General features: G+C 40.2%; 3 protein-coding genes across 3 annotated transcripts in view; 1 reads left to right on the top strand and 2 right to left on the bottom strand.

The window, feature by feature from the left end:
• Positions 1-16,898, top strand: part of col27a1b (collagen, type XXVII, alpha 1b) — a 68,372-nt gene extending 51,474 nt beyond the window's left edge. Inside the window, exons 33-61 of the mRNA XM_030417956.1 lie at positions 227-280; positions 364-417; positions 1,129-1,182; positions 1,422-1,475; positions 3,287-3,394; positions 3,494-3,547; positions 3,793-3,900; positions 3,977-4,030; positions 5,408-5,461; positions 6,521-6,577; positions 6,666-6,719; positions 6,834-6,887; positions 7,014-7,067; positions 7,198-7,251; positions 7,360-7,467; positions 7,555-7,662; positions 8,278-8,385; positions 8,481-8,534; positions 10,271-10,333; positions 10,504-10,557; positions 10,658-10,693; positions 11,228-11,245; positions 11,387-11,422; positions 12,456-12,482; positions 12,609-12,674; positions 12,893-13,052; positions 13,350-13,459; positions 14,241-14,459; positions 15,271-16,898. Of these exons, the coding sequence (XP_030273816.1) occupies positions 227-280; positions 364-417; positions 1,129-1,182; positions 1,422-1,475; positions 3,287-3,394; positions 3,494-3,547; positions 3,793-3,900; positions 3,977-4,030; positions 5,408-5,461; positions 6,521-6,577; positions 6,666-6,719; positions 6,834-6,887; positions 7,014-7,067; positions 7,198-7,251; positions 7,360-7,467; positions 7,555-7,662; positions 8,278-8,385; positions 8,481-8,534; positions 10,271-10,333; positions 10,504-10,557; positions 10,658-10,693; positions 11,228-11,245; positions 11,387-11,422; positions 12,456-12,482; positions 12,609-12,674; positions 12,893-13,052; positions 13,350-13,459; positions 14,241-14,459; positions 15,271-15,417 (2,181 nt within the window). The 3' untranslated portion in view covers positions 15,418-16,898. The remainder of the gene's footprint in view (positions 1-226; positions 281-363; positions 418-1,128; positions 1,183-1,421; positions 1,476-3,286; positions 3,395-3,493; positions 3,548-3,792; positions 3,901-3,976; positions 4,031-5,407; positions 5,462-6,520; positions 6,578-6,665; positions 6,720-6,833; positions 6,888-7,013; positions 7,068-7,197; positions 7,252-7,359; positions 7,468-7,554; positions 7,663-8,277; positions 8,386-8,480; positions 8,535-10,270; positions 10,334-10,503; positions 10,558-10,657; positions 10,694-11,227; positions 11,246-11,386; positions 11,423-12,455; positions 12,483-12,608; positions 12,675-12,892; positions 13,053-13,349; positions 13,460-14,240; positions 14,460-15,270) is intronic.
• A 184-nt stretch (positions 16,899-17,082) lies between these two features.
• On the bottom strand, positions 17,083-19,783 carry LOC115582167 (3-oxoacyl-[acyl-carrier-protein] reductase FabG). The gene is made up of 8 exons (XM_030417957.1): positions 19,664-19,783; positions 19,300-19,470; positions 18,783-18,961; positions 18,587-18,680; positions 18,436-18,505; positions 18,324-18,360; positions 18,120-18,183; positions 17,083-17,342 (listed from the first exon to the last, which is right to left on the bottom strand). Exons 1-8 carry the CDS (start codon positions 19,772-19,774, stop codon positions 17,184-17,186), a joined length of 885 nt encoding a protein of 294 aa, XP_030273817.1. The 5' UTR covers positions 19,775-19,783; the 3' UTR covers positions 17,083-17,183.
• A 148-nt stretch (positions 19,784-19,931) lies between these two features.
• ppil3 (peptidylprolyl isomerase (cyclophilin)-like 3) lies at positions 19,932-21,867 on the bottom strand. The gene is made up of 6 exons (XM_030416807.1): positions 21,735-21,867; positions 21,403-21,477; positions 21,051-21,144; positions 20,896-20,963; positions 20,658-20,776; positions 19,932-20,565 (listed from the first exon to the last, which is right to left on the bottom strand). Exons 1-6 carry the CDS (start codon positions 21,735-21,737, stop codon positions 20,439-20,441), a joined length of 486 nt encoding a protein of 161 aa, XP_030272667.1. The 5' UTR covers positions 21,738-21,867; the 3' UTR covers positions 19,932-20,438.
• Between the last annotated feature and the right edge of the window lie 370 nt (positions 21,868-22,237).

The raw sequence follows: 22,237 nt of genomic DNA, 5'->3' as shown, positions 1-22,237 counted from the left end.
TCTATAACAGCTGGCCTGTTTCCATCACTTGCAGAAGCTTTGGCTCTGTGTTTTGAAGTCCCTTAGCCCTGCAGATTAACTTATCTCCACAAATCCACACTTTGTGCCTGGTTCTTATTTCTTTTCACATTTTTTCTCCTTTACTGTCACTTTCAGAGGTGTTTGTCCAAGATTAGAAGGCACTCTTAACCTTTTTTATGCTTTTTATGCCTCTGCTATTCCACAGGGACCAGCAGGGCCACCAGGAACGATTGGGCCACTGGGGGAGATGGGGCTGAAGGTAAGTTTTATCACAGCTTGTGTAAGAACTCCAACTGACTTTTACTTTAGCACAACACTAAAGGCTGTGATTGGTTTCGACAGGGGCCACCAGGCAAGGCTGGAGACAGAGGATTGCCTGGTGAACCTGGAGAGAAGGTGAAGATGATCATATGCTGTTGACATTTTCATTGATTATTGATATTTATGTCTGTCTTGTGAATGTGGAATTATATTGACCCTCAAACCTGAGAGTCAGATGGGAAATCTGAGCAAAAAGAAAACAAAGAAAACAGATACATATCTGTTTATATGTGTGAATACTTTAATTTAAGCAAACAAAAAGTGTCACAATGCTCCGTGCACTCAAGGTTTTTCCTGCATGCACACTTGAAGCCAGACAATGCTGTTAAAGTGTACTACAATTCCAGCCAAAAAGTTTCGACCGGCTGTTTTGTCTCCAATACAACTGTTGTAGGATAATTGAGATGTAGGGAAGCACCGGCAGAATTAAGAAAATTCTGTAAATTACTATAGCACAACTGGTTGGTGAAATTTCATGAGAGTTCATGGGAAAAAAAAGGTATGATTTTTTTAAGACGCTTTAGTGCCTCCACGCCTTTGCTCTAGTAATCGTAGGGCAGCCAATCAGTAATAACCTGCTCTAGTTTTCCAGTTGGCTGTCATTGTATTGTGAAGTTTCTTTAACCAAAATGTCCATGTGCATACTCATGATTTGGAGCCTAAATGTAAAGCTGTGTTACTTGAGCAGCAGCATTGGTTAAAAAACTCAGTTGGAAACAATGGTTGATCATCAAGAGATACAACACCTTACTAGTGACTTGACCATCACATTCTTTCTCCTGACAGGGTGCCATTGGTCTTCTTGGCAACATCGGGGAGCAGGGTTTGATTGGCCAGAGAGTGAGTCATCCATGTTTTCTTTCTTTAAAGTCTCTATGAGTTTAAGTGCAGTTGATTTATTTTCACGAAACATTCAAAAAATCCTCAAAAGTGGACACGTCACAAGCCTAATGTGTTGTCTAAATACTCAAATACAGTCTTTGGCTTGCTACACATCTGCTTTTGCTTCCTGTCATTACTGTCCTACTGTAACAACAAAACATACCGCAACCATCTTATTTGTATTATTTTTCTATCAGGGTGAGCCAGGCATTGATGGGGAAGCTGGAACAAGTGGACCTGATGGAGCCAAGGCAAGTTGAAAATAAAAGACATGCTGTGATTTAGAATTTGATTTATTTGCCACTTTGAAAAGATGAAGTGTGTTTTACTGTACAGGCCCACAGTAAATGGAAAAAACGTTGTTTCAGGACTGTGAATAGTGGTAAAATTGCTGTCAATAACTTTCAACAATGATTCATTATTTTCTGAAGCTTTATGTCTGGGAACTTACTGAACTCTCTTATTGACTATGGCAGCATGTTGTAATAACAGCAAGGAGCGTATTGTTTGTGAGATATTGGCCTTTGTACAGTTGGAGCTGCATTGTGTTGACGCTCAGTGAAAACAGATAGTCGTGCTATTTTAAGAGCTCTTTAGTCTGGCAAATATTGTGATCGGGGAAAAAAAAGCCCTCCGAGTCAGCAGAGCCAAACTGCTGGAAGTATGGCTGACAGACCCACAAACAACTGTTGGCTTAGAGAAGGTGGTAAAATGTGAGCGCTGAGAACACTAAGGATTATAATAGAGTCAACCTAAGAGCGTGTTTGGGTCTGTGCTGTGTACAGGACGTTTTCTGTTAGTCAGGAGAGTAAACTACTTTGAGCTTTTCTTGGCCACACTGAAGCTCCTGGATGGAAAACGGCAGCTCAAGAGGGATTTGCAGCTGTTGCTTTTAGCTGTTAGGGGAATGAAAATCAGTGCATGGTCATGGCTCGTTGTTGTTTTATTTGTTGAATTGTACAAAATCTAATTTTAGAAAATAATTGGAGGATTCTAAAAGCTATTGACTTACTCCTTCCAGGCGCCTGTAGCAAATTAAAAACCTAATTCTTTCCAGGCAAAAATCAAGTGACTTTCTGTATCACTATATCTGCACTATTAGTTGCTTTGGAGAGGAACCTTTGTATCTAAATTGATAGGTTGAGCAGGGAGGCAACATTAAGCAAAAAGAAACAAGGTGGGAAGAAGGTGAACTAAAAACACTAAAGGCTATTGAGAACTCAGACTCTGACTTCAAAACTTAAAACAATTCTAAACAGAAGATCAAACTACAGGTTTCTTGGTGTGGTGAGAGGGACATGTTGGGAGTGGCGAGTATAACAGTGTTGTGAAGGAGGATGAGGTAGAAGAATAGGATTCAGCATTCTTCTGCTCCTTCTATCCATGGTGTTCCTCAGGGCTTAATACTTGGTCCAGTCTTGTTTTTATTGACATATTTCCACTTAGACAGACCATTAGCCTATATTGCTTTGCCTTTGCCTTATTGTTTGAGGCAACAACGATGCTCAAAGAATACTCAGTCAACGTGACATTCATTCTTTCCATCTTAGAAACATTACCTGGTTACAGCCTGTTGTGTTTTTCTAAGGAATGAGTCGAGCTCTGTGTCATTCTGGCTAAACTTCTGTAACTCTCTGTTTACTCTCTGTCACTGTAGAAACTGCATCTCCTTCAGAATGCTGCATCAACACTTTTGTGTAGAGCCAGCTGTATGTGGGGTGTAAATATGTGATACAATTTAAGATTAAGATTTTATTTAGAACTTTAAATGGTTCCAGAATCACACTCCTACTTAGATTGGAAGGCCTTACTGTCAAAATTCCTTAATTTTGTGGGGCCCCAGGCTTTGCAGTATGCAAAGTTCCGGGTCAAGGTATTTTATTTTAACATTTTTGTTGCTATAAATATTTTTTCCAATCTAGTTATTTTCTTCAAATGTATTCGAACTACAGCAGGCTAAAATCCTGCCTAAGGTTGCATGTGATAACACCAAAATAGCCCAGTGTATTCAAACTCAATTGAATAATCACCTTTTTCATTAGACTTGTTTGACTCTTCTCAGGGTGATAAAGGGGATGCTGGTCCGGAGGGCACTACAGGAGACAGGGGTGAGATTGGTCTGAAAGGAAAGGAAGGACCTCCAGGGCCTCCTGGACTAGTGGGTGTAAGGGTAAGTGTCTCCGCAGCCAATTCCAAGTGTCATTCAGTTCCCATGAAGAGACAGCTCTTTTTGTTCACTTACAACTCTGTTCGATTATTCTTTTACTAGGGTCCGGAGGGTAAACCTGGCAAAATTGGTGAAAGAGGAAAGCAAGGAGAAAAGGTTTGTCAATTCACATACTTGTAGCTAAAAAGAAAACTTTTCACTCTTGAAAGTCTGCCAGTTTGCTCTCTTGTGTAATGGCTTACATAGTTATCTGATGAAGTTGTAAACAATAAGGTCAGTAACCTCCATAAGCCTGACACTGGAAGTGCTTAAATGTTTGCATTAAATGTTCAGAATGTCAAACTACCAGCACAACTATTCACTAAATTTTGCATACCTGCTCACTTACGGCCTCTCACCAGGGGAGCAAGGGTCACCAAGGTCACCTGGGTGAGACTGGGCCAATTGGAGAGGAGGGAGAGATAGGGTTTGTCGGGCAGAAGGGAGCGAGAGGAACCATCGGGCCAGTGGTGAGACATACACAGATGGCTTGAAGGACTTGCTCTGTGGTTGGCGGATGTGGACTAAATATATACATTCCCCTAGGGTGCTCCGGGGAGAATGGGCCAACAAGGAGATCCAGGCTTATCCGGTTACGAGGTAAGCTCTTCTTGGCGGTGGCTCAGGAACCCTAAATTGCTCCTGATGAGCAGGCCAGCACCTTGCATGGCAGCCTCTGCTATCAGTGTTTGAATGTGACAAGTGCTGTAAAGTGCTTTGAATGGCCAAAGAAATATTCATAAAAAAGTCAATTTACCAATCCATTCATTATAATTGGTGGAGTTATACATTGAATTGTAGGATGTTATAAAATTGTGAGATGTATTGTTCAGTACCAAAACCTTACAGATGTCTTAAATCTGCTGTCTATTTGAAATATTGTGACAATTAAAGGAACTGGTTTTAAGGTAGCCTTTTCTCTATTTTCTAGTTTTATATATTGTATGGAAATATATAATTTCTACATATTTTTTACCAAGAAAGGCTTAGCATTTTATTTCCTCACACCGAACTGCTGAAAGACACTTTTGACTTGTCAGTAGATAGAATGTTTGCGTCATTCAAATGTTGATGAGTCATAGGCTGAATCTTACTTACTCAATCTTACTTAATCGTACTCAGATGCATCATAAAACCCCTTATGTATTTTTGTCTGATTTAAATCTTTTAGGGAGTGCAGGACAAGTCACCCATCTCTTCATCCACTGTGTTTACTGTGATTTATTGTTTAATTGATATTTAAAGGGATAAACAAGGCTTATGTATGACATCTAATCACGATAGCAATAGTGGATAGAGGCAAAACCAATTTTGTTATTTATATAAATGTATATTTTACTTATAGCTGACCACCAGGGGGCAGAAAGTAGACACCAAAACAACTTTAGGTGTTATGGAGGCAAATGTTAAAAAACAAAAGAAAACCAAAAATAAAAGAGAGAGTGGGGTGTTGTTTTCTAGCAAGCCATGTCTGCAAGCAGCTAGCTAAATGCACTTCTCCTCTATCTAACCAGACCAACAAAGAGGACACATTATGCTGTTAGTTATAGGATTGTTGTGATGGAGAACCTTTTTGTTTTCAATGGATTTTTGACACTTTCTCTTTCTTGTCGGAAGAGATGTAAATAGGAATAGCAATATTACTTATCCATACTTGTATATGCTCATGATAGATCAAGGATGAGATTGGGGTTGAAAAATCGATCATTATATTGATTTTAGTCTACAGTATAATCAAATTGTTGACACACATAACCAGGACTTGACTGATGAATCACAATATTCCATTCTCAAATGATAAGCTGGTGATTGATGACACTGTTGTATTCTCAGTTTTCAGGAGTTTTATCCCTCTCTACCTCAATTAATATGTTTCTCTACATTATAAATGTAATATTTCACTAAGTAAATTGGAGGGTAGGTTTGGAGCTGATAACAGTTGTGAAATGAGCCACATACTCTGTTGTCTTGTCATAGGGTCACATGGGACCGCAGGGCCCCCTGGGTCCTCCAGGGCCAAAAGGTGAAAAGGTACATTTGCACACTTCCATCCCAAATCGCTGTCTGTACTTTTATTGTGTTTAATGAGGTCTGGTGGCCTGTAATGGTCACATTACTTAACACTGTAAAACTGTCATGCAGCTCATTGTCTTTGAGCGCACGGTCCGTGTTTTTGATGCATTGGAGCTTCAGTTGTTTTCCTAATTAGTGCTCCCTCTGTCTGTCTTGTTGTCCTTGCAGTATTCCTAAAGTCATCCCTAATTTGATCAACAATATGAACTGTACATCCAATTAACTCAGTGCTGTCAAATGTATATAATTAGCCAAGCACCTGGACTCTTCTGCCCATGATTTTGGGGACATTAGCACCATAATTTGTGTTTATTGTGACAAGCGCAGCACACAATAGAACACACTGCACCAGAGTTTAGTGAGGCACTAATTTGCATTTTTTTAGTCCCTGGACAGGAGCCATCTGGATGAGGATATCTGTTATTTTCTCTATGCCAATGTCCACGTTATAATGGCTGCACTTGCTTGCTAATTAAATCAGTATCATGTTATCACACGGGTCAATGCAAAATGTATGATATTCAATTGAGAGAGCCAGGTAACCCTGGCACTAAAGCATGCCACAGAATCTGTTGACTGCAGATATCTTTCAGACTTATGTTAAAAGCACTAATGCCACAATATGTTGCTTTTCATCAATATAAGTGTCAGTCATGCTTGGCCTGTGGCCATCACTAATTATTCTCCTACTTTTAGATGTCTGTCGGGCTCTTCATTTACGTATTTCATGTGACACATGCTCAACACATGACTGTTAAATTCTTACACACATCCTTGGTTATTGTTTAATGAATCTCATAAAGCCCCTTGAACAGACACAGGCTCCATTTATGTGAAGTGGGATTATTGTGGGTAATAGTGCATATAATGATGTGCCATTCATATGAGGACAGTGGGCAATGTGTTTCCATTGTTAAACTACTTCAAACCAAGCATGCATTGATTTTGCACAGACTACTGGGTTTAGGGGGAAATTCCAGTGATTGTGGTTGCCTGATGCCTATGTTGCTTGTTTAGGGTGAACAGGGAGATGACAGCAAGGCAGACGGTCCCACAGGTCCCCAAGGTGACAGAGTGAGTTTCTTACATGTACCATTTTTCTCTGTTTTGTTAGTTAGCGATAAGACGATTGTTCTACTAATTTGTTTCCATCTGAACCTAGGGTCCTCCTGGAGACCGAGGAGAGAGAGGAGAGCCAGGTGACCCTGGACATCTTGTAAGTGAAATAAAAAAAAATAAAAAATGACATGTTGCTTGCTTTTGTCTTCAGATAGTGTTGAACAAGTTTAAGTGATGTTTTGTACACTGAAAAGCAGAAAATGTTTTCCAGGGTCAAATAGGTTTTGATGGAAAGAGAGGTGAAGCTGGTGCCCCAGGGCTTCCTGTAAGTATCTAATTCATGTCTCTCAAAATGTGGAACTCAGATATATACTGTGTATATATAGACACTGTGTCAGAGTGCCCAAACACAATCAGTGTAATTCAAATCAAACAGTAATGATCATTTTAGGGAGATCCTGGACCAAAGGGACAACCAGGACCAAAAGGATCCAAAGGTGATCAAGTAAGGACATAAATAATAGTGGCATATTTTTTTTGTATGAGAAACCCAATCGCCTCATGCATTATTGTTGGATTGCATCTTCCATCACACAAGCATGTCAGAACTGTGCAACATGACTCTTTCTGTTCAGGGTCAGGGAGGAAAATCAGGGCCGAGAGGCACATCTGGGACCAAAGGACCACCAGTGAGTTGGATACATTTCTTGTCTTCCATAATTTACAGTCCAACGACATGTTACTATTTAAAGCCAATGTAAGCTATGATGTAAACATTACTGATTGTATTTTCTAAGGGTCCAGAGGGTCCTCCTGGCCCACGGGGAGTTGTGGGCAGGGAGGGACTGGAGGGCCCGCCTGGCATGGATGGACTGCCTGGCAAAGATGGAACTAAAGGGGTCAAGGTGAGGATGCCGTTTGTGGTAGATCTTTAGAATTGATGAAAAGAAAACAATAATTCATATTATTCACCAGCTATGTCCTGTACTTAGGGGGAGCAAGGAGAGGATGGAGGAGAGGGTTTAATTGGCAAACCTGGGCAACAGGGTAACACTGGTGTGACCGGGCTTCCAGGAAGTCAAGGCTCCTTCGGACCAAAGGTGAGAATGACAGATGGATATTGTTTATCTTAATTTCAGCTGCTTGAGCTAAGAGTTGAAAGTTTTGTATCGTATTCACAAAGAACCCTGATGTTAACTTATGGCACAATCCTTTTTATAATGCAGGGAATTTTATTGCCAACATCAAGTGGAAATTGCCAACTCAGCCTTAATCTGCCATTGTTGCCTCAATTGGCAACGTAATGCTGCCTTTGTATTTGGAGTGTGTTCTGATCTCAAAGGCAAAGCTCTGCACAAAGTCTTTAACAGCATTTCTCAAAAGACCTCATACTGTTGGGAAGTTACTGTTGCAAGTATTAATGAGTTGGCACAGTCTTAATGGCTTCGCCAATATGACATTGAATTTATATACACATGATGGCGAGAAACACAGAGGCCTTATTTATTCTACCTGTAGTATTAAGCAACTTATATCATGATGCCCGTGGCTAGTCAATAAAGTTTCATTTTGATTGGATCATTATTTTTATTTATTTATTGAATTGGATAGTTTAATATAAATAGCAGTGTCCGTTGATGGGAAGCCTGTGAGGGATCACAAGTTTGTCGCTGCACTAGCGACTTCCCCTTACTGTGGGCGTGCGTGTTCTTCAGGGTGAGAGGGGTCTTCCCGGCCAAACTGGTGCACCAGGAAAAAAAGGCGCTGCTGGCGGAATGGGATTGCCAGGAAAACAAGGAGACCCCGGACCCAAAGGCCAACCAGTGAGCACTGATTTTTCAAATAACATAAAGTCGTTTTCCTTGACATATACTTTGCTTGTTCAGTAATGATACCTTCACTTCTCTGTGTTTATCAGGGGGATACTGGTGAGCAAGGATTTTCAGGGGTGTTTGGTCTGTTTGGACCGAAGGTATGTGATCTTAAGAAGCTCCACTCCCAACCAAAATGATGACCTATAAAGTTTTAGTTTTCCATTCTGAATGGAGTTCTTTTCTGTCAGACTAGACATATGATAAGGCTGGGAGACAGTCAGATGACCTTAAAAGTAATGTTGGGGTTTAACTTACCTTTTGGTTGATGTACTTTTATGAATTTTGAACGTCTAAAATTCTCCGGAGGTGCATTACATTATATTGTCTTGAGTTCAAATTGGTATGAAAGCTGTTAGGTATTACTGTAACATGCCCCAGGATGACATCTGCTACAACATAAGTCTTCTTTACTTCTAGCACTGCTGCTCAATAGATTATTGCCAGCTGAAGAAACAGAACAGGCTTTACTGGAGTCTCACTCTTTAATTTAAAACCCGGAGAGTGATGTTGGATATTTTCCTGCTGTGGGAGTTCAACAGGAGTGTGGAGCAGATGAGCTTTGTGTTAGGGTTCAGTATCGTTTTTACTATTTGTTCAAACTAAATGAGGGAGGATATTTAGAGTAGTCGTCAGATAAAAGTGTAGAAGTATAGGCTCTGAAACAATGTGCGGAAACTTGCCCTGGAATGATGTTTAATGTCTGTAATAACATCATGCCGACAGTACTGACCTTATTCCAAACAAGAGGAGAGATTAAGCTGCTTGTCTGAGTTTCTGATAAACCTTTTCCACTTCCTCAGAATTGTTGTATTTATGATGCTAGTAGTCATTAAGTTATGGGGCTATTATAATAGACATAGCCAGAACATTTACTGGCAAACAGTTTATTTTCAAACAGTTTTATCTCCTGAATATACAAATAGAACTGTTTTGTACCAACCAGTTTCTAAGGGGGATATCTTGGATATAGATGTAGTCTTTCAGAGCACGAGTCCCTGGGTGGAGAAGTGGTGGGATAAGTTGGTGGCAATCGCCCCTTGAGACCATCAGGCTATGACTTTAACATAAATCCACCACAGACACACATTAAGCCAAGTGATGTTTGTGTGGTGCTAATAAGCAGTGACAGATTTATTTATTTTTTGACATTTGACAGAAGATGATTAATAGAAATATTATTTATATATATATATATATATATATATATATATATATATATTAATATTATATATATATATATATATATATAAATATATATATAGATTATATATTATATGTATGTATATATATGTGTAATATATATTATATAATATATATATTAATATATAATATATATATATATATATATATATAGATATATATTCTATATATATTATATCTATATATATAATATTATGTTATATATATATATATATGTCTATATATTATTTGTATATATATATTATATGTCTCTCTCTGTATCTCTGTCTATCTTCTCCTCATGTCTCTCCCCTCATCTCTCTATCTCTCTCTCTCTCTCTCTCTCTCTCCTCTCTCTCCTCTCTCTCTCTCTCTCTCTCTCTCTAGCTCTCTCTCTCATCTCTGAGCTGTTCACATAAAGTACATACAGTAATCAGCACGTAGTCTGAAAACAGGAGGTTTACGGTTTTAGTGGCAGCAGCTAGTAGTCATTAGAGTTACTGTAGCTTAAGACTTATAATTTGTTTATAATTCTGTATATACTTGTTGCCAATAGAGGTCAACAAAGGTCATTGATTACCCCACGCTAGTTTATCCTTTAAACTCACCACACCGTATCCACTGTGATAAAGAACAAACATTTGTGTCTCTCCAGGGACCCCCAGGAGACATTGGCCCAGCAGGGATACAGGGACCAAAAGGACCGCGAGGTTTGATGGTAAGATTAAAATTAGTGGTAGTTTGGTAACTCTGTGCACACTTTAAGCCAATGCAAGTGCACTGATCTCTCATAAACTGCACCCTTCCAATGAAAAATAAGCAGTGCTCCATCAGGTGCTCCATCATATACTGTACGTCCCCAGTTGCTAACATGCCTCCGCTTTCCAGGGTATGGAGGGAGCTTTGGGCCCCGTTGGCATCATCGGCCCCAGCGGTCATCCTGTATGTACCTCATATCTCATCCTATCTGCCAAGCTTTATGTGACTTCTCGCTGCTTTCAGCAGTGATGGAATGATCCTCTGTCTTCTTTCTCTCCATCAGGGACCCCAGGGTGACAAAGGAAGTCATGGGGAGACGGTGCGTGGCGCTGTTTTGATGAATCCTTTTCTGTCTGTACTGTGAGCACAGAATAGGATACTTAGTATGGAGACAGCACACCACTCAGCCTCCTTTGCCCTTAGCACTTTTCATTTCCTATTGTGCTCCGCTGTTTGTTGTTACACTCACAGTGACACTTAGCTGCTGTGGAATTCCTGTCAGGGTGATAAATGTTGGCTGCATGCTCATCTCAAGCTTTCTTAAGAGGGTTGTTGAGTGCTCGTACACAGGCATAATTCACAATTCACCCTTAAAACCCCAACACTAATGTGTGGGTTTGCTGCTTGGGAATAGGATTTGCTGTGTAGAAATAAGATTTCTGGGTGTAGGCTTGTAAAGAAGCAGGAGGGTAAGCCAATGTACAGCAGATAAAGACTCTATTGAATTGGCAGCACAAATACGTTGTTACACTGCACCTGATAGAATAATATCTGGTCTGCTCTTATACTCATTCTCCTATTGCTGGATTGTCTGCTTATGAATATTGATTTCTTATTCTTTCATCTCAAACAGGGGCTACAAGGACCAAGGGTGAGTATTCATTCAGTTCTGTAGCTTAATTATTCTGTGCACTGCTCCATACTAGAAGAAATGAACAAACTACTTTATCATCCACTATAAAGGCCAAGTTCTAAATAATTTGAAAGCTAATGCGATGGTGCAATTTTTCAGGGCTCTCCTGGCCCTCATGGACCACCTGGACCACCAGTAAGTTTTTCATTTTGTGCATTTTATGTATTTCAATGTAGATTTTAGTGTCTAATATAGAGGAAACAAATTTCCATCAGATGTATGTTTAGATGAAAAGAGTTTTACAGAAATGCGCAGGTGAGTTAGGTATGTCTGAGGTCAAGGAGAGACTGGAGAACACTTATTGATTTGCAGTCTTTTACAGTGACAGACTAGTGTTTTGACTCTTCTGTGTCTTCATGAGTGTCAAAATGTATGACGGGAAATAGCAAGACAGACACAGAAGTGATGAAACGTCACTTTCCTGTTGAAAAGTTTCACTTGTTTCCGCTTTACTTTTGTATGCATTTTTAAAAAGTTAATGAATAATCAATGAAGAAATTGCATTTAGACACAATGTATATTGCTCAACTAGGATCCAAATATGGTTAGTTGATCAATAAATCTGCCAATCCTAATTATTAGAATAAGATGATCTGCACTAAACACAAGCAAGATTACACATGTTACACCTTTGACAGTTTCTTCCAGTTGGTATTAATTCTGAGAATGGCCTCCTGGTGGATCTGATGACACCTGAGGGGGTCACACTGAGTGTGTCTCATAATTCAGATCCCAAAGTTGCATTTAAAGTGCAAAAATGTGGAATGTGGTTCTGAGAAAAAAAGAAAAAGCAATGTGTGCCTCTACACCCAAGCTAAACTGTGAGCAAATCAAGTGTGTAATTCAAAGAATAATCAAAATAGTTACAGCCGTGCTTGTTTTCCACTGTGATCTCACTCAAATAGCTGTTAGCTGGCGGCTCTTCTTTTCTGCATTTGGCATGCCTCATTTCCTGTGCGTTTATGCCTCATTTCCTGTGCACTCATGATTGTTTCTTTACATATCATATGCATATTGGGTGCGGATGGCAGAACCCACCACCAAGAATGCGGATTAGGATTTACAGAAATGCTTCCTGAACATGAATACACAACGCTACAAATGTGCTCACGAGATAGAACAACCAAAGTGTGTCAGTATAATTCAGGCTTCTGTCTTTGTTTTTCAGGGTCTCCCCACACCTGCCCTCTCACTTGTGAGTATGTTTGCTTTTTTTTGTCAATTCAGGATTTCAGGAATGATGATGTGTTATTGTACAAAGTGATTAATAAAAATGACCGTGGTTGTGGTTGCCTCATTGTCTTGCTGTCTTTCTTTGTAGACAAATGAGGCTCTTGGTGCCGCCTTTCAAGTCATTATCGATTCCCATGCTGCACTAAGGCCAGAGGTTAGTTTTGTGGGAAATTGTGCTTGCTGCAAGGAATTACTGTTGATTGATGTGAGCCTAATGGTCATTATTATCGTGAGTCTGTTTAAACTGAAGAATAAATTAGAGATACAGTTAAAGAAAAAAAAAAAGTTAAAAAAGTTATTTGACCTAATCGGATACAACTGTTCATAGAAATTACATTAATAATCATGCCATTATTTATGTCTAATTATCAGAGGATGGACATGCCCATGTTGGACCAGGGCACAGAGATCCTCAAGACCTTGCAGCATCTCAGCACTCTGATCCAGAGTCTTAAGAACCCGCTGGGAACCCGCGACAACCCTGCACGAATCTGCCGAGACCTCTACAACTGTGAACAGAGGATGTACGATGGTGAGGAGACAATATAACTGCTTGGTTACTTTTTTGTTCTGCTACTAGCAGAGTAGCTTGGAGGACAAGAACATAGAAATTGGTTGAAATGATGGATTTGGATGTGTTGGAAAGCCACATCACCAACACAAGTTACTGATACCTACATTATTACTATAGCAACCAATGCAGATGTCTGGACACAGAAATCCGGTCAGATGACTTATAAATAATAGTGGGGACAATCTGGCTGAAATGTCTGATTTGACAAAACAGTTTTCTTTGACACTTGTTTTTCTTGCCGCTGCTTTTTGACAGGCACTTACTGGATCGACCCAAACCTCGGCTGTGCTGCAGACACTATTGAGGTGACGTGCAACTTCACCGGTGGAGGACAGACTTGCCTGAAACCTATCACAGTATCCAAGGTTCAGATCACTTCTATTTTAAGCAATTTGCTACAACAAACAGACAAAATGCCCAGTGAGCTGTTAACTCTTATCACTGAGCAGACAAGATCACTTTGGGAGCTGACTGTGTGGACAGGAGATGAATATCAAATCCAAGATTGCATGTGTGCATCTGGGGAAATGTTCTCTGTAGTCTTTCTTAAGAAGTAGAAAAGCTAAGGGTTAAATGTTGTTCATGTGATAAATGAAGGTGCAGAGCTGTTCATTTTCTGGCTCAAAACTGTAAACCTTAGCTCTTTTTCAGTAGATAATTGTCACAGTGAATCTTGAGGCTTTCCCTTTAGTCCTGCTGGCATCATCAAAGGCACACTCGCTTGGCAAGCAAACCTCTTGAATCTTCAATTTTTCTTCACGTTTTTTTTTTTTTTTTTTTACTTCAGCCATGAAATATTTCAACAAAATAGCACCGCACAAACTAACACAAATACAGACGGACTCATTGCCTGCATTAACTGTAACTGAATCATGGGGGCAGACAGTCATACAATATTGGCACAACATGTGATCCAGATGTAACTCTTTCTAATAAATAACAGAACTGCAGCAGCTCCCAGATTGATTGTGCTTAAGCTCTTCTGTCACAGAGACTAATAGTTGCTGACATGTAGGAATATGTTTATGAGCCAACGGTCATTGACATGATCATAATTTTCTGAAAGTAACGATTATTTTAGAAACACTAATTCTTCATCTGCTTAAATCAATTTATCATAAATGTACTTTTTAATCTGCTTTATAGCTGGAGATAGGAGTGGGTCGCATCCAGATGAACTTCATCCACCTATTGAGCACCGAGGCAGTGCAGCACATCACCATACACTGCCTTAACACACCTGTGTGGGCAGCAGGGCCATCCCTGCAGCCTTCATACAGGGCTGTGAGCTTCAAAGCCTGGACGGGAGAGAAGATTCAGGCAGGTGACCTCCTGGAGCCACTCATACCTAGGGACGACTGCTGGGTATGAACTGCTACTTCTCTGGCCTAAATTCAAAGTAGCAATCTTTGAAATTCTTACTGAGAGTTAGATGAGAAGATTTGAAGTATCCACAGGACAGACTTTAGTTAAAGATAGTGTGTTAAAATGTTACTCTGGTAAAAGTGAAAGTTGTCCATATGAATAGTACTTGAGTGAAAGTCCTAAAGTAGCTGATATTAAATGTACTCCAGTCTCAAAAATACAAGTAAAGCTAAAATACACATTTGGGCTTATATACTGTGCACTACGGGTCTAGTGATTACCAACCTGTCGAATCCGCAAAAGCACATTATCTGTGCCAAGAAACTTGTTTCAGCTACGAACCCGCTCAACCCTTGGAGTTATGTGCAGTGACTTGTTTCTTGGCCAGGCATAAAGGCTTTGTGCAGTCTTGCATATAAATACTTGTAAAACCACAATGTTGTTTTTACTTTTCTGTTTTTGCACTAATTAAACAAAGATGTTAATCATGCGTCAGTAGGCGGATTATTAAACCTGGGAGTGAACTAGGCTAGCTGTGTTCTCTGCTATTGGTATTTATTACTTACTAGTATTTATGCTAAGCTAAGCTAATCACCCCCCCTTTGTGCTAGCTCCCTAATAAGACAAACACACAAACACAAATTCTCACTTCCCTCTTGTTGTATCTAGCCATGCAGATAGGTTTGGTTTTATTAGTCCTGGTTTTGAGACACCTGTTTGTAATATTTCTGCCTCCAGTCGATGACCCTTTCATGTTCTTTAGTCTTCCACATCCTCAATTCATGTGAAATCATTTAACCCTCACTTTCAGATCAAAGATGGCCGCTGGCATCAGACCCACTTTATCTTCCAGACCCAGGACCCAAACTTACTCCCCATTGTGGATGTGTACAACCTACCAACCACAGAACCCGGTGCACGCTATCACCTTGAGGTTGGACCCGTGTGCTTCTTATAGGACCCTGTGTAGGGGCTGGGAATACTCCTCGAAGGAGTGACTGCATGGAGGAGTGTGGACGGGAGGGAGACTAATGCTTCTGTGGTTTCCAGATCGACAGACCCTGGCCCTCAATTTTCCCTCCACAAAATATGCTTGGACTGCAGAAACAGGAGGGGGCACCAGAGTGAGAAGGCCCATTGAAAATGCAGAGACTTCTAGCACTAATCAGCCTATGGAAAACAATAAGCTTCTTTTTTCAGAGACTTGTTTGTGTGACACAAGACCTGAAGGCCGCTTTTGAAAGGAAGTAATATGAACGTCTAATTCTGTCATCTCTCAGACCATGCTGTATCATATTTTCTTCACGGTCTGATACCTAAAAGTTGTTTTTTTTTTTCTTTTTCAAGAGGTCTGTACAGATACATGGAGCAGTTACATCTGCAAATGCAATAATTCCAATTTTAATGTTTAAGTATTATTTATACATGTATATGTACTGTATATTGTAATATAAAGTGCAATAGTTATTGTTTCACAGCCTTTAGGCATATACAGTATCAACATCATATCACTCATTCAGGTATAGGGTGTGCCTCAGACACACAGGCGTACTATCTCCAGGTAAGTCTTTTTGAGCCTCTGATAAGTGTCCAGTGCTGAGAGAACCCACGTTTATACAGATGTCTTCACACAAACAACTGCTGTGTGGTACGGTCCATGTCAGCGTGGATCGACGCTTTCAACAGTGTGGACTGAGAAAAGTGTGTCAATATGCTACCTCGTACCGCACCTCTCATCTAGCAGCAAGCAAGATGTTACCTGATAATATCTGAGACGACAGCGAGGTGACACCTGGTGCTGCAACAGTTGACACGCGAATGATAACGTCTTGTCAGCTCTCAGCAAAGCTATGTCCTTATGAAAAAAAAGGGAAGATTGTAAAAAATATACAGCAGGCCAAATCCATTAAATTAAATTATATTTTCAAGATAGTATTTTAACTTTTTCAATACTCTTTGTACTATCTGACACTGAGTCTGAAACTATAAGTTAATTATTCTTTTTTTTTTTTTATCTCTCAAAATGTAAATGTAATTATGCAACCTTTATTATCTACAGTGGATTCTATTTAAATTGTATTTAAATTCTGACAAGCTTTCAAGTACAAAACAAGGCATCCGTCATGTTTTATCACTTTCTTTTTTTTCCATTTGGAGCTTTGAGGATTCTACAGTCTGTTTGTCTTCAATTGGAAAATCAACTGTATTTTTTGGACATCTCCATCCTTTTTACTTCTTCTCTGTAACTGTTCACTCAAAAAGGTGCAGCAATGAGGTTGGTCCCGCCAATCTAAAAAACTCAGAGGATTTCTTACAATACACAACACTAAACCACAAATGGTACATGAGCTCACAGTGTTTGGTCTGTACAGACGTTTCATGCTGCGTGAATTAAGTCTAGCGACTCAACAGGTAATTCAATAAATGTCTGAAACCTTTGTTGATAAGCGGCTTTCTTTCCCCCCCCCCCATCAAAGAAAACTTCAAGCAAAGTGAGAAAATAAACACATTCAAACTGCCTGCACTGCTTTTTTAGCTTCCTTCCATTCATTTCACAACTAGTACCTTTGAATTCTGTAAAACATGGAGAAAAATGTTATCCGTGAAGTAACACCTCCATTAGTTTTAGTTGTCATCCACCTGTAGTTGTATTTATTACAAAAAAACAGGCAGACAGAAGTTGAAATCAGTATATCAGCATGTGGCTGTATCTTATGCGTGATCTCATCTTGGGCACATGGCATGGCGGCCCCCGTCGATAGGCAGGTTGACTCCGGTAATGAAGCTAGCGGCGTCGGACGCCAGGAAGGCGATGCTGTGGGCCACTTCCTCCACCTCCCCTGGTCGACCGAGGGCATGGGTCTGCTTACACTTTGCAAGAAACTGGTGGTGGATAAATATTTACAGAATGAGCCTAACGGATATTTTGCATAAGAGATGCTGACATTATTTACTTGTTTGCTATTCGATATCAGGACAGGACAGACAACAGAACCTCTGAAGGAGAAAAAAAAAAAGTTTTATGACACCATACAGTGTTGACATCAGGGGTGCAGATCTGATGTCAGGATTGGGGGGGACACAAAACTTCGTAGAGGCTCACCATATCATTAAAAAAGTAATGCACAGGGAATCATTTATTGTGCTTACCTTTCTTGTTTATTTGTCCTAAACAGCCAACAGCACGTATCACTGCTTACTTAACTGTTATATTAGTAAATTATAATTTTAAGGGTCTCAAGCATGTAATGTCTACTCATGTTCTTATCTTTCGCCTCCCTCCAACCCTCCCAGATCCCCAATTCTTCTCACCATTTTCCTTTTCTCCCAGCGTATGGGACTACTTTATGCATGATTAATTGATATGGATGAATATCAAAATATGAAGCCCTAACCAAGTTGTGTAAACCAGGTGATCATGTTACCCATACTGATGTAATTGCATTGTAGTGGAGGACACCAGCAATGGAATGTGGAGTCAGAAATATATTTGTCAAACATTATTTGTTCCACCATTTCAATAATTTCTTTTTGGATGTGAATCTAAAATGTGAAGAATATGAAGTCTGAAAATACATTTGTTCAATTTTGAATAATTTAGGGTACTTTTATTGGGGGGGACAATTCATGTTTTTCAGAAACGGTTCAATGATATTTTACCTGGGCATACTGATCCTCATCTAGTCCTGCTCTCTTGTGGACATCAGTGATGATCACACCAGGGCTGAAGAAATGCAGCAGGAGCACGGATACAAAATAGTGTGCATCACAAATGTATGTCCAACAGAAACAACTGTCATCCGCTCTTTAAATTACAAATTCATTGTGCGTTTTACCTCAAGGAATAATATATACAACACTCACCAGACCGAGTTCACTCTGACTTGCTTACACGCCAGTTCTGAAACAAAAGTCGTGTTATTTAACATAATGAGCGTTAAGTTTGTGGAGGAAAAAAAAAAAATGTCTCACTCACCAAGTGCAATACAACGTGTGAACTGATCGATGGCGGACTTGGACATGCAGTATGCCAGCACACCGGGGAACTACAGGGAGAAAAACTGTGAGGCACGATTCTTGTGAAGACATGTAGTGGAAAAAGTTTTGGCCAGATCACTGATACCCACTGATCTCTGTCCGTTGATGCTGGACACATTGACGATGGAGCCCTTGGTCTTGATCAGGTGGGGTACGCAGAGTTGAGTCAGGTGGTACACAGACCTGGAAGATCAACACCGTCACAGCCATGGGACATATTGCCACTGCTTGTACGCTCAGCACTAACACGTCTCAATGATGTCACCCTCTCAGGTGAAACCCTACCTGACATTGATGTTCATGACCTTGTCGTACTGAGCCAGGTCCGTCGCCTCGATGCTGCCCATGGCCAGGATCCCAGCGCTGTTGACCAGGACGTCCAGCCGGCCGAAGCGGGCGATAGTTTGCTCCACTGTCTTCTTCACCGTCTCCTCATCGGTGAGGTCTCCCGGAACAAGCAAAGGCTAAAACACATTCAGTGTTTTATATAAACGAACACACACACAGAGCAGCTCTTTAAAGCCCCACTCTATATCACCCACATGTACTTACATCTGTTTACATTCATATTGCATAAGATTTTTGCTCATCCCACAATGCACCAGGGCTGCTTTTTGGTTACATTCAGACTTTCAACTTTGCAACTGGATGCTGTCACGCCAAACCCTATTCAAAAAACTTCCGATTTAAAGTGCATGCTCTTCAGACGCTGAAGATTCTGCTCCACACAGCTGTTTTCAGTGTCGGCGTGTCTCTACTCCAGTTATGTGAACCACACAGTGTCCCTCAGTGTGAGAGTTACCTCTGCAGCTCCACAGTCGGTGCACTGTTTGGCTATCTTGTTGAGGTTTTCCACGTCGCGGCCGTTCAGAGCCAGCAGAGCTCCGAGCTTGGCGAACAGGACGCTCGTACCTGCCCCGATGCCCGAGCTGGCCCCCGTTATCAGAGCCACCTTGCCCTTCAGGGAAGACACCTAAATACACACACACACACACACACACTCACTCAAAAGTCTATCAGCTGTTCACCCCGTTGATGCCTCACCATCAACAAATTAACCGATTTTTAATTGAGATTAATTTAATTAAATTCAATCTGTCAAAGTAACACGGCGCTGAAAAATACAAGGCAGCAATGTGACATCATGTGACAGAAAGTTAACTTACTTTAAACGCGTCGCCCGATGCCATGATTTCTGTGGTGTTTGTGCTAGAGCGTGTGCTTCGTCCACCAGTGATGACGCAATTTGACGCGTCAGGTACTGATCTGTAGTTCATACAGGACTTCAACACTACCCTTTACTCACAGCTCAAGGCAGAACTTGTGCCTCTTATCTTTTGAAGCACACGTATGATTATAAATACAAAATATGTATTTTCGCAGGTAGAAAATGTTGAAGAGCACGTAAAAGACAAAACACATCAATACAAAAAGTTTTATTTGACAAAAAAAAAAATGCAATTTATTTACACAGACTATCAAGAAAGAAAAGATGAGAATCTGAATAACATTGCTGTTAAAAGCCAGGTGTTTGTTTTAGGACTGAATGAAAATGAATTGGTTTTGAATGACCTGTACCTAGTCGTTACAAAGACTTAGTCACAACAGTTTTTCTGAAAATGTACAATCATATGCAGCTAGAAACTGGAGAAAGCATACTTCTGAAGTTTGCTTCAGTGTGACAAAACTGCTCCCTTTACCTGAACAGTGATGAAGGTGACAAATGACATTTAGATTCTGGGTGTTACCCATTTTGAAATGCTGGTATACATTATTCTGTGAAAACTCACCATTTTATTCAGAATTAGTGTCCTAATCGTTGGTGTCTCCAATTTCTAGAATCAAACAAGATATCCATTTTAACTTTGGCAATGTAAAATGTTGTCCACAGAGTCCACATCTGTGTCAAAGGTCTATCTTCATATTCGAAGAGGAAGTCGTCTATCCAGCGAAAGGGTTGGCGTGGATGGTCACATCCTTTATTCGGGTTTCAGTCAGCGGTCTGAACGTCTTTTCATTGACGGGCAGTTTCTCCAGTTCATCCAGTGTTTCCAGGCCGTCGATAATCCTACATGTTGAAGAGAGCAAGATGTCAGCTGCCATGCCATCATCATGTCCATCTCACATAACACCCATTTATTGATTATACAGGTTGCTTACTTTCCAAACACTGTGTACTTCATGTCCAGATGGGGCTGTTTGGCATATGTTAGGAAAAACTGGGAGCCGTTCGTGTTGGGGCCATTGTTCGCCATCGAGACCACTCCTCGTACATTATGCTTAAATAAAAAGAAAGCAGGACACGAAAGTCACAGTGATATATCCTGATCCGTCACGATACATTTGGTGAAACTTCCTACCGATGTAGGCGAACAAGCCCAGTCAAGCTAGTACTCACCTTGAGGTGTTCGCTGTACTCGTCTTCAAATTTGCGGCCCCATATACTCGTTCCTCCTTTACCTGTGCCTACATTGTGCGGTGAAAAACAAAAGAGAGAGTGAGTTGTGACATTACAGTATCAATGACGCAGCAGGGGAAACAACGTTCTCGCACCTGTCGGATCCCCAGTTTGAACCATGAAACCTTTAATGTTTCGATGGAAGTTGCAGCCGTTGTAGAAACCACTGGCACACAGCGCAAGGAAATTCTGTAGAAGTAAAATAAAATGTTAGGATACTCCACGAAATTGTTGGACAAATATGTGTACATCTACATTTAGGTTTTTAACAAAGACAGTGGCTTTATTTTCACAGACGGTGCCACTCAATATTAGAAAACAACTGCAAAATGCATGCTAATACAATCAACTTAAATGAATTCTCGTCTGGAAACCAGCCCGGGAAGAACTGCGCCGTGTAACGTTGACGTTACGTTACCTAGTTTACTGTAGTGTAACGTTACTCACCTCACATGCTCTCGGTGTGCGCTCACAAAACAGTTCAATTTTAATGTCTCCTAGATCTGTGTTAAGGGTAACAGCCTGTGAAATCAATAAGAGACATACAATCATCAAACGGTACATTTTAAGAGTCTCACGAGTGGCCATTCATCACCGTTTCCTACCTAGCTTAACTTAGCTTATTATCCAGACTGTTAATTCAAACAAGCTAGTTCTTATTACAACAGGAAGTTTCGGAACTGGCTCCGACCACGCATATCCGTATTAGTTAATAGCTTTTTAAACTGTTATGTTCACAATGATAATAATATGCTAGAAATTTATATGACACAATTTACCATTTTGAACGTCGCGTCTGTGGACGAGTGTGCCGGAGAAACATGTCCGTGTTGATACAGGAGCCCCAGCGCTCAATGGTTCCACGGTAGTTTAGAAAGGGCACGCTAAAAATAAAGTGACATGGGTCTGTATATTTAAAAAAAACCCGTAAAACTATCATCCATAAATATGCCATCTAATCTAAGAATAATCAGTCTCTAAATGATTTGTATGATTTTGTTTTAATTAAGTGTTTTAATTATTATTTTCTATGTTGTTGTCGTTTTTTTTGTCTTTTCTTTTCCATTGATTTGGTTTTGTCACACGCAACAAATCTATGTATGACAAATACAATAACTACATGCATATGTCTGGAGATGTATATGTGTAAACATGTTCTGGCTTGTAAAGTTGTGTGGGATAATGTTCCTAACTTGAGTCTGTAATGGGGAAAAATCTGTATAATTGTTCCTATCATACTTTGGCAATAAATAAATAAATATATATATATATATATATATAT

Source organism: Sparus aurata, chromosome 5 (genome assembly GCF_900880675.1).
Source record: "Sparus aurata chromosome 5, fSpaAur1.1, whole genome shotgun sequence".
Taxonomy (NCBI): Eukaryota; Metazoa; Chordata; class Actinopteri; order Spariformes; family Sparidae; genus Sparus; species Sparus aurata.
Note: the sequence above shows the minus strand (reverse complement) of the source record. Positions and strands in the feature narration are given on the sequence as shown.

Coding starts and splice junctions, on each gene's coding strand:
- LOC115582167 (XM_030417957.1), bottom strand. CDS start 19,774: ATGAACTACAGATCAGTACCTGACGCGTCAAATTGCGTCATCACTGGT. Junction 19,471..19,663: donor CATCGGGCGACGCGTTTAAA/GTAAGTTAACTT, acceptor GTGTGTATTTAG/GTGTCTTCCCTGAAGGGCAA. Junction 18,506..18,586: donor GCATCAACGGACAGAGATCA/GTGGGTATCAGT, acceptor TTCTCCCTGTAG/TTCCCCGGTGTGCTGGCATA.
- ppil3 (XM_030416807.1), bottom strand. Junction 20,964..21,050: donor TCAAACTGGGGATCCGACAG/GTGCGAGAACGT, acceptor CGCACAATGTAG/GCACAGGTAAAGGAGGAACG. Junction 20,566..20,657: donor AAGTACACAGTGTTTGGAAA/GTAAGCAACCTG, acceptor TTCAACATGTAG/GATTATCGACGGCCTGGAAA.